The sequence below is a fragment of the Fundulus heteroclitus genome, chromosome 14 (genome assembly GCF_011125445.2).
Source record: "Fundulus heteroclitus isolate FHET01 chromosome 14, MU-UCD_Fhet_4.1, whole genome shotgun sequence".
Taxonomy (NCBI): Eukaryota; Metazoa; Chordata; class Actinopteri; order Cyprinodontiformes; family Fundulidae; genus Fundulus; species Fundulus heteroclitus.
In genome coordinates this window covers 8,409,651-8,424,233 of record NC_046374.1, presented here as the reverse complement: position 1 = coordinate 8,424,233, position 14,583 = coordinate 8,409,651, and the positions used below count along the sequence as shown (strand labels likewise).

Genomic DNA, 14,583 nt, shown 5'->3' with positions numbered 1-14,583 from the left:
TAATGAAATATTAGAAAGCCTTGGATTTTTTTTCCTTAACGGTTCATTAGACCCCTTGCACTTTGCTTATCAAACTTGCAGAGGGGTGGATGATACTATTATTACCTTTACACAACGTCAGGTGGCTAAAACCCAGGTGATTTATATAGATTTTCCACCTGCAGTTAACACAATCCAACCTCCCGGATGAGACTGCATGATGGACTTGAACATGACTGAGGGTAGATCCTCTGGCTGCTTAAATTTCTTCATCAGAGTTCAGCGAGTGAGGGTTGGCACTTCCCTTTCTGCTAAAATCATCACCAAAGTAGGATGCCCCCAAGGCCGTGTATTATCCTCCTTGTTTTTTATTCTGTATACAAACAGCTGTGCCAGAGGACATCCTAATAGGTACCTGAATAAGTTTGCTCATGATACAGCCATGGCCAGCCTTCTCCAGAATAGTGATTGGGAACATGGTCTGGTGTTGGGTGAGTTTCTAAATTGGGGTGTTTAAACACTTCAAAGACAAAACAGATGTAAGTCAATTTTAGACTAAATCTGATTGTCACAACCTCCAGTCTAAAAACTACCACAGGGCATCCAATTCAGACTGTTAACGACTATCTCGAGTTTGTTCTAGATAGGAAACTGAAATGGGACAAATACAAAGTAAACTTTCAGAAAAAGGGATGGAAAAAGCTTTACTTTTCTTTGTTTAATTCTAACTGATCAATACTGAAGATATTCTGTAGCACTTTCATGGAGAGTGACTAGTTGTATTACATACTAGTTTGGTGGCATAGCCAAAGACCACACTGAGGAACAGTGAGTGCCAGTACGCTGTTGGGATAACTTGGATCACATCTATAAACAGAGATCCCTTAACAAAGGCTCAATCCAAACTCCTTATAGAACAAGAACTCTTTAGCCAAAGCAGAAGTGTGTCAGCGGTCGCCCTGATAAGTGCTCTCCGAATAGTGCAGTCAGTAAGGAAGGAGGTAGGAAAAGAAGCCTGTATGCTCCCTCCTGCAGCTAGTTTTGCCTAGGAACCCCGCAACGTCTTTTACAGGTGCTAAAAAGCCTTAAGGTATCCCACAATTCTTTGCGTGACATGCTGTATCGGCACAGACCCCTCCTGGAAATCAACGAAAGACACTTTGTAGTTCGTTTTCGGAAGGCTTTAGGCCCAGATTTGACTTGTATCATCCATGTGCGTTTCTGTCACGTAATGACATTGTGTCCGACTTCGGCCCTGTAGTCTGAAGCTCCTTTCCTCCAAACGATAAAGTTCTTACTGTTGACCTCATGATAGGTCAAGGAACAGGCTCTCGGAGCAGGAGTTAGAAGCATTATTTTAAACTGCTCCCCTCAGGTAGAAGGTACTGCCACCTCCCCCTTTCAGAAAACAGAACAAAACAGTGTTTTGTACCAAAAGCAGTTCGTTTCTTAAACATGTTGAAGCAATTGTGTTTGTGGTCTTTTATTATATGCATGTCTGAACTGGTAGACCTTCTGTTTCTTTTATCAGAACATGTTTTAACCAATTATGTATCTATTGTAGCTTTAAAAATAGAATTACTCTGATGCATAAGTAGTATGACAGAGGCCATGGGCTGCAGCAGGTGCTACTCTTGATTTTGTCGTTACATTGTTTGCAGTTAAGCTTCTTTTCATGGATATTGTGTTTCTTACTTAATTCATTCTGTTTGTTTTCTTATTTTATGGATGTAGTTGATCAGTGTCATGTGTTCACTCCCTGAGCAAAATTTCCCTGTTGGGACAGTAAAGTAACTATTCCATTTTATTCTATTATACTGTCACATTCTGTCCTCATTACTGATTTATCAGTGACAGCATCCAGTGACTGCTTACATACGCAATATTTTCAATACATTAGTGTAGCTACAACTACCAGATTTCACTAAAGTCCATTATCCACTAAAGTTCATTATCCACTTTTGTAACTACTGAGGTGTGATACATCCAAAACTCCTTGATGGCAAAAATTGTTTTCATATTTTTTTCTGAGAAAATAAGCAACAGCTGGATTTAATCACAATATAGAGCCATTAATAATAAATTAATGGTGAAATTCACTTCTGCAGTGGGCTGCCACTGTGTGGCGCCTGGGGAGCAATTGGGGGTTAAGAGTCTTGCTCAGGGACCCAGAAAGGCAGCTTGTGGGAGTTGAACTCAGAACCTCTGGGACTGAAGCTTTGTGCTCTAACCACTAGGCCACCACTCCCCCTATGGTGTGCACACATTATGTGAGTGCACACAGTAGATTAAAGGTCTGCAAGGGAAGACAGTTTGTGGCAGGGTCAGTCTACTCTTCAGAACACCCGTGGTTTCACGTCATGTCCCTGAGGCATCAAAGTGCTGGAAGTGTGCTGACAGGAAAGAAAAGACCAACTTAGACTTAATATTAAATGTCTAGTTACAATAGAAAATGCATATTACTTGAAGACTTCTGCAACCTCTCTAAAACAAAACCTGTATTATGTATATCTCTATCAATGTATTCATGTGACTGGGACACATCTTTAGAGGCATTTGTATTATTTAGATCTTGTAATATTGAAACACCAGGACTAAATGTTATCTTTTGCTGACATTACCGCAACAGCACATGTCCATATGAAGTAAAAATAAAAATTATGAAATCCCCTTATATTTTATCATCCCAAAAGTTCTTTACTAAACCTAATCGAGATTCATTAGCCAAATCTGACAGTGATTCAAGCTAAATAAAACAATTAAACAACAACAAACATTTAACACAAAGTAGTTGAAATTTTAAAGATGAACTATCTGATCAAGACTAAGCTGTAAATGCTATTTAAGTGAGATACAACAGGAAATTAGGTTAGCAAAACTAAAAACTAACAAAAAAGCCAGCTCGACATTGCATTAATGTAGTATATGGACGTGTAACGAAACCATGTTAAAAAGCTATGCTTTACAATTTCTTGCAAAAGTAAAACATAGGAGAAATAAAAAAGATCCTTTACTGTCCCTCAGCAGAGTAATTCAGGTGTACCAGCAGTAAGGAGCGAACTTACAACATAAAAAATACTGTAAAAAAAATAATACTATAAAAATAGCACACTCAAGAAAGTAAGGAAGTGTGCAACTGAGCAGGGTGTCTTAAAAATGCTATATAGATAGATGTAGTGGGAGACACCTAAACCTGCTCCAGACTGCTTCACAAGCTTATTCCCGAACTGTTTGGTGTGATCTTTGGTCTTAATGAGGCTGTCCGTCGACTCATTTTAAATTATAAACCTCTGTGGCCTCTGAGAATAAACTACACATAAGTTGACACTTTTACTAAGCGGAGTATTTCTGAAGGCAACCAGTTAACTAGCCTTAATTAAGAGGTAACAGAGTAAAAAGGACTGAACACATCTGCATGCCACACATATTTATTAGCAAGAAATCTTAAAATGATTTTCCTTCCAATTTACAAGCATTACTTTGTGTTTGTCCACCACAAAAAAATTATATAAATAATCAGATAAAGTTTGTGGTTGAGACTAAAGAGAGAAAAAAAAAAAACTTAAAGAAGTATGAATAGTATGGCAAGGCACTGTACAAATTAACGTCTGCTGTGTTCTCAATAATAATAATAATAATAAAATGCATGCTGGGAGCTTGGAGAATAAATGCAGACAAGTCACATTAGAGTAAAAAATTGATCGCTGGTTGGAATAGTGATGGCTTGCAGTAATTACTCGGCACCAGCTGCTGGTAATAAGCTGTGGATATTAATGAAGGCTCGATCTAAAACTGGAAGGCTAAAAGACACAGAGATCCTTAGATAGTCCAGTTAACAGATTCCTGGCTGTACACTCCATCACACTTGTTATTCCAGAGTCATTCATGTTGACCTTTTTTTATTTATTTTTTTTAAATCGCACATGCTAGTTCTCCCCAGCTCCATTCATGAAGGCAAAACAATGTGACTGGATGCACATCTGACTGTACTGAAACTCCATGTTGAACCGACTTTACCTAAAATGACTGGTATTGGCCTGTGACAGTCGGTACTGAAAGACGTCTCAGACACCCCTCACCCCCTTTCTCCAACTGTTTCTTTTAAACATTTCTCTAGTTCTGTATTCATATACCCAAACTATATTTTTGTGCTACAAAGGGCTCCATATAGGGGTAAATGTAAATCAATAAATTAAGACGCTATGTTAAAGAAATTATTATTGTAATAACATATATTATAAAGCTGGTCCTAAGGAAAAACATTTTTTTTAAGAACTCTGATCCAATTACAGCTAATCAGTAAATGGTTAAAGTAAATCATCTCTGCAATGTTATCTCAGAGCAAAGTAGAAATATTAAGTTTCATTTCTTTTTTTAGACAACGGATATCAAATCTGAATGCTGGAGGTCTGTGCAACTTCTCTCTCTGATTTGAGAATTAGAGTTACAGACGGCTCATTGCTGTCTTAACAATTACTTTGAGACTAATAGAAGCAGACCCGGTTAATCTTCGCACGTTGGCCCCAATGTACATCTAGCAGTGTGCCACATCTCTTATTCCTGGCGTGTAGTCCAACGCGGCTCCGCTGAATACACTCGGCCCAGCCATCACACATTATCAGCTCGGCATCATTTATAACAATCCAATGTAATTTCCAAACAGTCAAGGTATTACGGTTTAATTTATTTGTTGGGGACAGGACTGGCATGAAATATCGAGGCGGTAGGAATGAGTGATTGCCATGACAGGAATTTCTCTCGACTCTGAAGGGGGCCTCGGGGTAGGTCCAGACACAAACAATGATTACTATAGCTGCAAACAATCTCCTTACAGTTTTGCCTTTCAAAAGCATATAATAATCCCATTTATAAGCAAAGCCACAGACAAACGGAATAAACAGAAAGATACAATACTCTGCTATAAAATGCAAGCTGCTTTAATTATGAGCCTTTGCATTCTTTTTTTTTTTATTTATGTCCTTTCCTTTAAGATTTTATGTATTTGACTATGCAAAGTCATTTTAATGTTTCTCTAAAAGGCCTATCAGTTCAGACAAGATTTAACTTTGAGGGGCCCAATGAAAACTCTCGATGCTTTTCTTTTCATCTTTGTTCTTGCGTCGCGGATTTGCTGCAGCGCTTCAGATTGCTGTCATGTCGCATTATCTAGCGTGGACCAAGCTTCAGCTCTCATAAAGGTGGCTTCACATTTGACAAGACCTAAAAGCTACCACACCCCGTCAGCGGTTGAACAGCTTGTCAGACCCCGGGTCTTTCCTCCTCAAGCGAACTCCAATTGTTGTTTTTGAGGGAACGACGTTCAAAACAGGAAACTATACGTTAGCACCTTTGATCTGATAAACCTGAGAAAATGGTACAGACACATCAGCGCTGATCGATCACGACGCAAGAAAAAAGGAAAGAAGAAGAGCCTCCCTTAAAACAAATCTAGGTACACTCCCATGCAAGGGCTGCACAGTTCCTCACAACATATGAGTGAAATAATGTGTGACCACCACAGTGATATCTGATAGATTGTGTCGTAGCATTGTGTCCAAGACTGTCTAAAGCAGGGGTGTCAAACTCATTTTGGTTGAGGGGCCGCATACAGCTTAATCTGATCTCAAGAGGGCCACACGAGTAAACTCATTGCAAGATTAAATAGAACTAATAAAAGTGGACTTGTTGTTGATTTTTTTATTAAATTAATTTCACTTTTACACAATATATTATGAATAACCTCAGCGTTTTTAAGAAAAGTATGTGCAATTTCAACAATACTTTTACTCAGTTAAACATTTACTTAGGTGCATTATGCATAAGAACTGATCACAGTGATTATACTATGTTGAAAAACATTTATTCACATTTTTTGGAACTTAAAAACACTGTTCTGCATGACAAAATACATCAAACAGATAAAAATTAAGAAATGTTTTAAATTTTTCCACACCTGAAGCTTAATCTGCTAATTAAAACACAGCGCCCCTCGTGGACAATATAGGAACTGCATATTTTAAATTAAACAAAATACATTTTTTTTTTTCAATTATTGTTTTATCATTCTCTTCCTTTTATCTTGTCCACTTGTGAAAGTCAAATCTGGTGAGCTCTTTGTGGCATCTTATTGCCACAATGCCAGACAGGACACTGGGAAATTTTTTATTTTTTTATTTTTTTTACATAATGATAATGCATTTAGCCACAGGGCCAGACTAAATTGTTCGGCGGGCCGTATGTTTGATACCCCTGGTCTAAAGTGTGTATGCTGCTCCCAGGATAACTGATACATCCCAACTCTAACACTAGGGAACACTTAGGTATAAAGACTTTACAAGCCTTGAAGGTTTTTGATAAACCTAAAGAACCAGCCTTACTAAGTCATAAAAAAACAACCAAAACCATCAGCCCCCAGTGTTTGACAGGTGGAAGCACAAATGTTTGCTCATGAACTGTGTTTATTTTTACAGTCTGAAACAGTGGGCTTTAGGCGCTTTCATGTTATTGAAAAAAAAAAAAAAAAACTATGATCTGGTCCAGTCTCTCCGGTAACTATTGGCTCTGTCCTTTGAGTTGTTAAGAAGCCAGATTAAAAATGTATGCCAGGCTGTTCTGTTCTTACAGTAGTTGGTAAATATTCCTGTAAACAGAGACAATTTCACTTTTTGCCTCTTTTATTGCCTATATCATTCCTCGTCGGCTTCATCTTAATTTGCACCAAGAGAGCAGAGCAGGAAGCTGCCAAAAAGCTCTGCTCACACTAGCCGATGGTCAGTTAATTAAGTGTCTTTTATTAACACCACCTGGCTGCTGCTGACCCTGTTAACACCTATAGAAGCCATAAGGGTATAATTAGTTTTTCAACTGCTGCCTCAGCATTATGGCCATGTTTTACTATTGTTGTAGTTTTTTTTTTTTGTTTTTTTTTTCAACAATGAGCTAGAATGCTGTGTGTTCTTAAGTATTTTAAGACCAGTTCAATATCAGACGTTTCATTTAAAACAACAGAAAATAATATTGCTGGAAAACTCAATTCAGTTTAGTTCAGTACAGTTTGTGTGTGTAGCGCCATTTGACAACAAATGTCAGCTTAAACCGCTAACCAAGACAAACAAATCTAACTTATATTAAAAACAATTGTGTTTGTCCATTCAATCTAGTCATAAAGAGTGAATCAATTTATTTGTTTCATTTTCATTGTATTTCTAATAATTGCTAGATGTTAAAATCTCTTATAATGTTCACGTTTCTGTAGAGTCCACATGTTTACTATAGTACTGGAGACTGAGATGGAGATGAGGAAGGTTTATCTTGTGTCAGGTGAACTTTTCCTGGGTTAGTGTGGTCATGTTTTGGGTTATTATTTGGACTATTCTATTGATGGAACCTTTGGAGAATCTTTTTTTAGATATATTTTAAGCATCACGCAATGTTATAATCTAGCAAGGCTGCCAGGGTCTTCCCAAGACAAACAGCCCAAGAACATCACAGATCCTCTACCATACATGACAGTGGACAAGAGGTGTGTTTCCAAGTATGCATTCTATCTTTAATGTCAGACCCACAGTATTTTGTTTTTGGTTTGGTTTTTGTTGCAAAATTGTTCAGTATTAGTCTCATCTGAACATGGTTCCAGTTAAGCCTCCAGTATGGTTAAGAGAGCTTCTTCCTGAAATATCTTCCCAACAACATGTTGCCATTTCAGTAGGATCCACCAGGAGCAATAGAGACTTTTTGACACTTTTGATATGGCACTTTTGGTTGCAGTTTTCTAGCAGTGAACTTGTGAGAACTTTATCCTAATCTATCAGCATTCTGATCACTGTACGCAGTGGAAATAGCTTGGGTCCTCGACCAGCCACAGCTTCAGTTAATGCTATGACTACAAATAGGAGGAACTGCAGCTTGGCACTATTTTCTCATAGCCATTTGTAAAGCTTAGCACACATCTGCCTTAATTTAATTGCATGTTCTTTTGGCTGCCCAATTTTTCAGAGAGGTCTGAAGAAACTGACCTCTAGGTATCATCATCCCAGGGAAACAGAAAGTCATTGAATACAGATGAACTAAAAAAGAATGTAAAAATATATATATATATTTAAAAATTCTTATATTTATTTTAGAAGCATTGTTAAAACATAGGGGTCCTCAATTTTAATTCTAAAAATATGTTTTTTTTTACCACTGTCAGTCCAAGTACTCACATTAAACATTTTTAGTAGGCAACTTTGTTATTGGAATTGAGTCTGAATTTATTTTCTGAATATTTAAACATCTTTACCAGGTGAAGCAATGCGTGTGGAAAGTGCTGTAAGGAGAGTGTACTATATTTTAAAACATTGCAAAGAAAAGAAAAGATAAATATATTCTACAACAAACTGCCTCCAAAATGGATGTAGAGATGTAAGATGTTTTAAAGATGGAGCGAGGATAAATGATTCTCTTTGCTCTTCCGTGCAGTCAGGGATAGGTAACTAATAAATTACAAATGATTGTATGTATATTTTAAAGAGCTACATCAGATAAAAAAAAAAATGTTCATGTCGGGGGAAAAAAAATCAATAAAAAATAAAAAGGTCCACATGTACATTTTATTAGTCTAAAGCTAACTAAATTTCATCCAGTTAGTTTGGCAAAACAGCAAATTTAAGGTGTTCAATTCTTCAAATCTCTGACATTTTACACCATGATTCCGCATTCGATGCATCCGTCCGTATCTGCAGGCTCATTTTCTGTTCGTTTAACCAATACGTTTTTTAAGACACAGCGAAGCATAAAATGGCATTAATTGTGTCTCAAATAGAGCAATTGAGTGTCCATTAAACAGTAGTGAGTTGAACTGGTTCCCCGTGGTATGGAACGAGAGCCAGACATCATGAGTAGTAATTATCTCAGGTAGCTATCTCATTACCATCCTGCTCTAGTATGTAACTGTTGCCACAGGCTTAGATTCTGACTTTAAGGCGCCCATTCTGTTGTGCTCCTTTGAAGCTGAACTGTTTATCACCAAAGAGGTAAAACACCTTAAATGATGGCTGCACTGCACAGTTCTTTGACGTTAATCCCCGCAACCAAAAGGTAAGCTTCTTGACTTGCCAGGTTACGGCAAACACGCAAAACTCTGCATTTTAGAAACATAAGCATTTTCCAAGTTGAACGTTCTCTGGAAATAAAGATCAATGAGATACGCTGAAAACATCCTTTTAGTGCAGATGGTTCTGTACACCATTCGTTGCACAGTAGGGACCAAGATTTGAAGCTTTTGGATTGCATTTTGATCCTGAAGTCTTTGCTCATTCTACGATGAAATGGCTCAATCGGAAGGTAACAAAAGATTTTAAAAAATCTATTGTTTTCTTTAGGAGCTAGTAAAAGAGAACAAATGTTTTACCTAGTGTCACCCTTTCCATTATAAAATGTGCCAGTCATCTCTCTTTTTTTTGTTTTTGTTTTTTTCTTCAAAGTAAAGCTGCGTGGCTCACTGGGCAGCCTTGCTTTAGGATGTGGTGTGAGGGCCAATCACATTGCAGCATCATTACAGGGAGACTTCCATCAGCTTTGACTAGCATTAGATTGGCTTCCAAAAGACTCAAAGAGAAAAGAGGAAAAGTGAGCATGATCTCCGGAGGACAAGGCCTTTGCCACCCGGAGTGACCCTAGCGGTGCCGTACTTGCACACAATTTCGCACCACCACTTACACAGGCCCAGTTTACAATACTATCATGTCTGCTTGTTCTTGACATGATCTCGGTTTAAACAGCTGACAGCTACACCGAGATTTTGTCTTTATTTAGACAAATGGCAGCCAAAATGTGTTATATGTGCTTTATTGAAACAGCTTGTAGGTTGAGATTTAATTTCTGAGTTATATTCCTGTCAGCTAAATTGTGTTTTCAGGTAATCATACATTAAAAGTGTGGGTAATATAAAATTTTGAAGCAATTATTTTTTTTTTTACTTCAGTCAACAAATCTGTGACAATTTAAGTTAACAGCACACATTTGTTTCTTCTCAACAGATTTACATAAATCCAAGGGGTTCTTAAAATACATGAAAAAATACGCACTTCAATATTTAACCTTTAGAAATATAAGCTATTTATGTATGAAACAAAATCTACATCTACTTCATCTAACATCTAATAACCCTTATAGAGCTGTGCTATATAAAGGCATAATTATTAGGATTTAAAAAGATGGATGACTTAAATGGACAGTGTGTTACTAATTTGGCTTTTAATTAGAGAAAATCAAGCATTGCTTTTATAAATACATATTCTGACAAAGCCTAATAATATCACATCAAAAATGAAAGTGTTCTTATAGCTTAGAATTAGAATTAGAATATAAATGCATAGGTGGCGGTGCAAACACTGGGAGGCATTTCTGATTTCAGTAGACAAACATTTTCAGCCACATGCATTTCCTACCTGTCTTCTATATGAGGATGTGGTGTCTATGGAGGAGGAGTATAAACAAGCAAAGACGGCAGCAGATCATTTTATTTGCGATTTTCTGTTGAAATGGAGGACCATCCATACTACTTGCCCAGCAAGAGGGAAGAGAGCGAGAAAATGAGAGCCTATATTGACGCAGCTTTTAGTACCAGGTGGAGTGGAGATAATTTATGACAGAGCGAGGATTAAAAATTGATGGAGATATTGCATTCTTTCTGCTGGACTGGGAAGTTAATTTATTTTAACAGTGAAGTTTATTTTGGCATCATGCCACAAACAGGGCAGTGTAGAACAGCAACTTCTCTATCTTCCCGGCATAGGAGGACAGCGTAGTTGCGTCTCCGTCTCGGGGAGTACGTGTGTACGCGGAGGGATATTTGAGCTGGCCGCTTCACATTCCATAGCAGCAGCATGAACAGGTCTCCTTATTTGTGCTTATTTAGCAAAAATAAGCCCAAAGAACCCCACAACTCAATGAAGACTTTAGAAAAAAAGAAGCTGACTTGGCAACAGTGCCAAAAACCATTTCACATGATCATCATAGCTATTAGCTATTAGCAGTAGCTTGGTAGAAAATACATTGAGGACATTGTTGAGATTGTCACATTTATTACACGCTTAACAGTGTGGTTGTAACTCATTGGTGCGCTAGTGTGAATATCTTACACACAGGATTTAAAAGACTAAAAAGTTGAACATAAACAGATATTTACGTGTTGTAAACAGGTTACAGAGCAGTGCAAGGTGGATGGCATTGTGAACAGCATTACTCAAGTTTTACTATTGAAGCTATGAGGAATAAAAGAGCAAAAATAACTCTGATTTTGAGTCAGATATCAGATTTTGTGCTACACAAATAAAATGGCTAATTATTTATATTATTTATTATTTTCTATTATTTATAAAGAGCAACTCTTTTGTGAAATGGGAAGAAAGAAAAAGGAAACTTTGAATTGCACCTCCCACAGAAAGTGGTGCCTATGCCTTATGGGAAATATTGTGTAAGATAAAGATCTGAACAATGCGATCTTTACGTTAGCTTTATCCCTTCTTTTTATACTCCACAGCAAAAAGCAGAAAAGCCAACACTCTCTTTGTTGGTTGCCTGCTTTAAAAAAAAATGATGTGGTAAAGCTCTTATTTTTGGATTGCATGATCATAGTGCTGCTAAATAATTACTAACTACTGATGTAGGAAGAACAAAACATTACAAATACGAGCTAGAAAAAACATGACTGGTTTCATCTTTTACCTAAACTTTGCAGACAGATTATAAAACAACTTTTATCTGAAAAAAAAAAAACTGGATGATGTCCATTTTAATGAAGATTAAACGTTTTTTTTTTAATATCCTGCCTGACCAAGTTTTAATTGGTCTTTATTACTACTCCCATCAGAATATTTTTTCTTAAAAGGTGGGAAGAAATTAGGGTGATATTTAAGCATTTTGCCCAACTCTCATCACCGAGATGAAAATGTTCCGGACCAAATCTCTACTCAGCTGCCTGCAGCCACACAGTATGGCGCATTAGTATTCAGACAACATCAGATCTCTGGGCCAAACACTCAGTGGACAAACCCTGACAAGCAGACACACATTAATAGCTATTCATGAGTGAGAATCAGGAGACATGCTTGAATTACCACAGCGCAGGGCTCTCGGGGAGAAAATATTCACCACACAATTGGTTAAAAAATATTTTTATCATCAGAAAATAACTCAGTGTTTTTCTCATTATATGCAAAACATTCTGCTCAGGAGTAGATTACTGGAGTAAGCATATAATGCACTGTGGGTACTGGAGCAAGACAAAGCTAATTATTAAGAGGCAAGCAATAACACTGACACATCACTAAAGCAACAGTTACAAAGAGCTACCAGCTAGACTTTTAAACCCTTTTCATCTTATGTGTTTACTGTTCGAGAGAGGTGTTGATACATCCCATTAGTCTGTCCAATGTTGCGCTTCCCTCGCCTATCCCTTAGCTAGCGCGTTGTGACGTGTCAGCATGTTTCAGCTAAAGCATCTGCCTTTCATTCTGTAATTTTATTTTAACAGAAGTCTAAAGTTTAGCTCCAAGCAAAATTTGACAGGAAGTATTTCACCCTTAAAAGCTCTATAGATGGGAGGGTCCTTCTGAAAACTAGAGCTACGTCCAAAGGTACAGCTCGCAGGGGGTGAGCCATTAACCAGTGTCGAGATTAGGCACTGCAGGCTCCTACAGCAGACCGGAAAGCACTCAGGCACTCAAGGAAACCAAATACAGAATGCAACAAACCCTGAAACCAACATGAATGAAGCCCTCAACGTTTTCAAATTTGAATATCGGGCACCAGAAGAGCCTGTTTAAAAGCTGCCTGAATATGAGAATAAAAGAAGAACAAAGACCTTTATTAGAGGAAATGCCAAGAAACCAGAGCATCTTTAACAAAATGGGTATTTGGACTAAACAAGAACGGGTTTCAAATTTGGCAGCTCATTCATTGAATATGAACTTTTTCCTCTGCCCAATCATTAACATCTGTAGCATGGGGAAAAATATAGTTGTAAAATGAATAAATGCATATGTTAAATACAGTCTTTCATGACATGGCTACATTTCTAAGAACAGTTAGCTTGTTGGCGAACACAGCGGTTTGGATATCCCCATGATGTAGTTGGGTTTGACAATAGTACCAGATCACTGTTGACACTTCAGAGGTAAATAGGTAGCTTCTGGTACTTGTTCTTAGGCCACTGTTATCAGCTTCTGCTTGAACTCGGATTTCTTAAACTATTCTCCAACACATTTCTCTTTGGAACAGATCCTGTTCTTAATAATGGCAAGTCAATAATATGTTCAAGCTAATATAGCAGACTACATCAAACAACCGTTATAGATGGAAATACAAAAAAAAAAAACTGCCATAAAACCTTGTTTGTGATGAATTAAATAGTTAATATGCACCTGCCTATAATATCCAATAAAGACAAGCTGCAACTGCTCAGATACTGTGGCAGGGAGCAGAGAGAGCCAAGCAGAAAAGAGGCACAATGCAAAGCAGGACTTACCGACTAGAGATGAGTCACCTGCAATGAAAGCAAAAAACAGAGAAAAAACTGTGGATTAGTCCAAAGGGTATAGCAAAAATATTGTTCACACCTGCTCATCAAAGGAAAGTCACAACTAAATGAGATATAATAGTAGAGTGAGAAAAAAGGAAAGTCAGAATGCAATTAACATTTTTATGTCTAGGAGAGTGCCGTTTCACACATACGCTGCAACACAAAGCTGCTAATTGAGACGGTGGAGGGAAAACAACGGCTCATCATGAAGGCAGTAGTCATGTTTTCCTCATAAGATTAGACTTGAAGGTCAGAAGAAAACCTTTCAGGCACCAGCTCTCTTCTCTCTACGTTTGACATTCATCCACATAAGAAATTCATTATGAAAAACCAGTCAATAAAAAAAAAATGTCATGGAGAATGTCATCCTCTACATGCGTTAGTTTAGTCAAAAAGGAAAAACAAAGAAAATATATACATATATATTATTAAACAAATGGGAACACAGGGACAAGATTAGTCAAAAACTAAGAGGAGATAGCAGTTGAAGAGATTCAAAGTTGATAACGCAATAATGGGCATTAACAATCCATCATTGTAAACACATACAGCATCAGTGTGCAAAGATAACACTTGCTTTTGACCAGTTGCACAAAATGAGTGTGGAATATTTCACTTCATCTTGCTTTTTTTATGTTTATTTATTTTGGATTGTTTGTGTTCGCCCCGTTATTCCCCAAATGTCGCGAACACGACGGCACCGCATGAAAATCCCAAACCTGCAAGCTACAACTCAGAGCTCCCTTATTTATTATTTAGCGACAACATTAGACCCAGTGGGCTGAAGTGCGCTGCCGTGCATATTGGAAAGATTGATACCATTCAAAGCCCTTGGTGAATAGGAGCTGCCTCGGTCCCAATGCATCAAAACAGGAGGGCCGAGCAGGAGTCCAAGCCAGAGCAGATGCACTGAAGGGATCTTTGTGTTGTGGTGCCAACCTTATTCTTGATCTCAGGTCCAGGCCGAGGAGCAGAAAAAGGCCACAGCTAAAGCAGCGGCGGTGGGACAAACGCAATCAAGGCACCTTAGTCTCCTCGGC

General features: G+C 37.8%; 1 protein-coding gene across 8 annotated transcripts in view; it reads right to left on the bottom strand.

Annotated features, from left to right (window-relative positions):
- The window catches only part of nrxn2b (neurexin 2b), an 871,341-nt gene that overhangs the window by 595,204 nt on the left and 261,554 nt on the right, over nucleotides 1-14,583 (bottom strand). For 5 of the 8 annotated variants that reach the window (XM_036146226.1, XM_036146219.1, XM_036146224.1 and 2 more), the window contains exon 5: nucleotides 13,490-13,507. The exons of the other annotated variants lie outside the window; for them this stretch is intronic. In XM_036146226.1, coding sequence (XP_036002119.1) covers nucleotides 13,490-13,507 — 18 coding nt within the window. The remainder of the gene's footprint in view (nucleotides 1-13,489; nucleotides 13,508-14,583) is intronic. 8 annotated transcript variants of the gene reach the window in all.